Source organism: Procambarus clarkii, chromosome 54 (genome assembly GCF_040958095.1).
Source record: "Procambarus clarkii isolate CNS0578487 chromosome 54, FALCON_Pclarkii_2.0, whole genome shotgun sequence".
NCBI lineage: Eukaryota > Metazoa > Arthropoda > Malacostraca > Decapoda > Cambaridae > Procambarus > Procambarus clarkii.
Window position 1 is genome coordinate 13,442,314 of NC_091203.1, and position 2,131 is coordinate 13,444,444.

The following is a 2,131-nucleotide window of genomic DNA, read 5'->3' on the forward strand; positions in this document are numbered from 1 at the left end:
CGTTTTCATCGTTATGATACCACTATGATATTAATGATGCAAATGATAATTAATAATAAACTTAACAATTATTATATAGATTTATTTCTTTGCTGTACAACAGAACACTCAACAAAATAACATTAAACTTGTTGAATAATTTAATGCATATTTCAGCTCATTGATGTCATAATGATAGTAATCCTGGCGATGAGTGTGATCTTTGTAATTGTTTGTAATGTAGGCCTCGTAGTCTGAAAATTATTGTTGAGATGGTTTACCATATAGTTTGATTTCCCATAGACCTAAATGTAAGTAGAGATGGTGTCATTTAGGTCAGCAGAAATCTAATAATAGTGTTGACTATAATAGTTTAGTGGCCGGTAACCATAATTAGAGAAGACTGAGTAGGATGGTTCAGGATCTGCAGACCTCTTGTAGAAATGTCGGCGATAACCATGACGGGGAGCGTAGTAGAGAGGATACGATGGTTCAGGCTCTGGTTCGGCAGACCTCTTGTAGTAATGACGATCATAACCATGTCGAAGGCCGGAGGAATAAATTGGGTATGATGGTTCAGGCTCTGGCTCGGCAGACCTCTTTCCATTGTGGTAACGGTGACTGTATGCTGGGTAAGCACTACCGTAATTGCTCGTCACGTAACTGGGCTCTGCATCTCGCTTCTCAATCTCAGAAGCGCAAGCGGCAGCCGCCAGGATCACAAGCACCTAAATATGAAAAATCACACGTACAGTCATATAATATTTAGCAGTAAAGTACTATATTTTCATTCGCGTAAATGAAATATTCTTCGAAAAGACTACTACTTTCCTTGATATATTATGTAATACATTACATTAAATATTAACCAATATCAGAGAGTCCGATTGTTAATGCAACTTACCAAGAGCTTCATGGCTGAAAGTTGGTTAGCTGTGGCCACAGCTGAGCGAGTGTGTCTTGCAGCAGTGATGCCGGGCTTTTATACCGGAGAGTCTTGAGTCCTTGAATCGTATCTCAATGTTATAGTGACGTTCCACTGAGAAAGCTGTAATTAATATGTTTCTTATCTCTTTATTTTATTTTTTTTTCCATATATAATCAATTACATATTATATTATAAGATTTTCCTTTAGGTTAACAAATATAAAACCCTAGTTAAATGTTAAATATTAAATATTTAATATGTTTTACTTTTCGTTAAGACAATGCACTGTTTACGATTCCTTGTTAATCTTAGCAAGTACTGCATATTTGGTATATACAGGGATAGTTTACCTTGGTAAATATTTCCATACTGAAATATGATTAGTGGTTGGCAAGTAATCTCATGTTGTAGCTTTAGTACTTCCCTCGGTTTAAAAGTCTTAAACCTAACTTTATTCCAACATGTGCTAGACTTTTCAAGTAATGTAGTGTTAGGCAAATGTAAATTTGCGCCAGATATTCGTCTTTTTTAAGAATGACGTATATTGGCGACTTGTCACCTCTCCTGACAACTATCTCCTTGTTCTCACGAAGGCTTTTAGCTGCCGCTTTGAGCTCGGGGGACAGTATGGTGCTTCTGTAGTTGCCTCGATTCTTTCCTCCTTCCGCAATAAGTTCTGCTTGTAAGGTATCTTTGGTAGTGACCTTTTGTGTCTCGAGGTCGAATATGTCGTCCAACAGAATTTCCAACTCCACTTTCCGGGCCATCTCACTCGGTCTGGACATAACGTGACAGTTTATACCTAGATTTAGGAGAGTGACTTGGTCCTCAGTGAGGTTAATTCCTGCAAGGTTCAGGAAGCCATCTCTTGGTCGTGGAATTGCCATAGGTCCTCCATATAACGTTGTTAGTTTCTTGATGATCCTTGTTTCAGTGCTGAGGTGATGTCGGTGTGTGAGGTAGTCGAGATGTTGTTCAATGCGGGTACGGAGACTTTCGTCGATGTTGCTATTTCTCCATTCGTTTGTAGCATGAAGTAGTTGCGTTTTGTTGTCTTTGATTTCATTTTCTGCCTGGTATATCTGATCACGAATCAGATCCTGGCGATATTTTACCGTGAAGGCTTGATTCCTTGCTGCTAGGTCGTGCGTTTTAATATTAGTATATTTTGGTAGCAGTCTTTCCTGTAGACATACATTATTAAATATGACCGAAAAAGTAAGA

The 2,131-nt window shown here is 38.2% G+C and overlaps 1 protein-coding gene across 1 annotated transcript; it reads right to left on the reverse strand.

Moving 5' to 3' along the window:
* Positions 1–326: 326 nt before the first annotated feature.
* LOC138352687 (uncharacterized) lies at positions 327–895 on the reverse strand. Its single transcript, XM_069305264.1, has 2 exons — positions 884–895; positions 327–707 (listed from the first exon to the last, which is right to left on the reverse strand). The coding sequence occupies exons 1-2, from the start codon at positions 893–895 to the stop codon at positions 327–329; spliced, it is 393 nt and encodes a 130-aa protein (XP_069161365.1).
* Between the last annotated feature and the right edge of the window lie 1,236 nt (positions 896–2,131).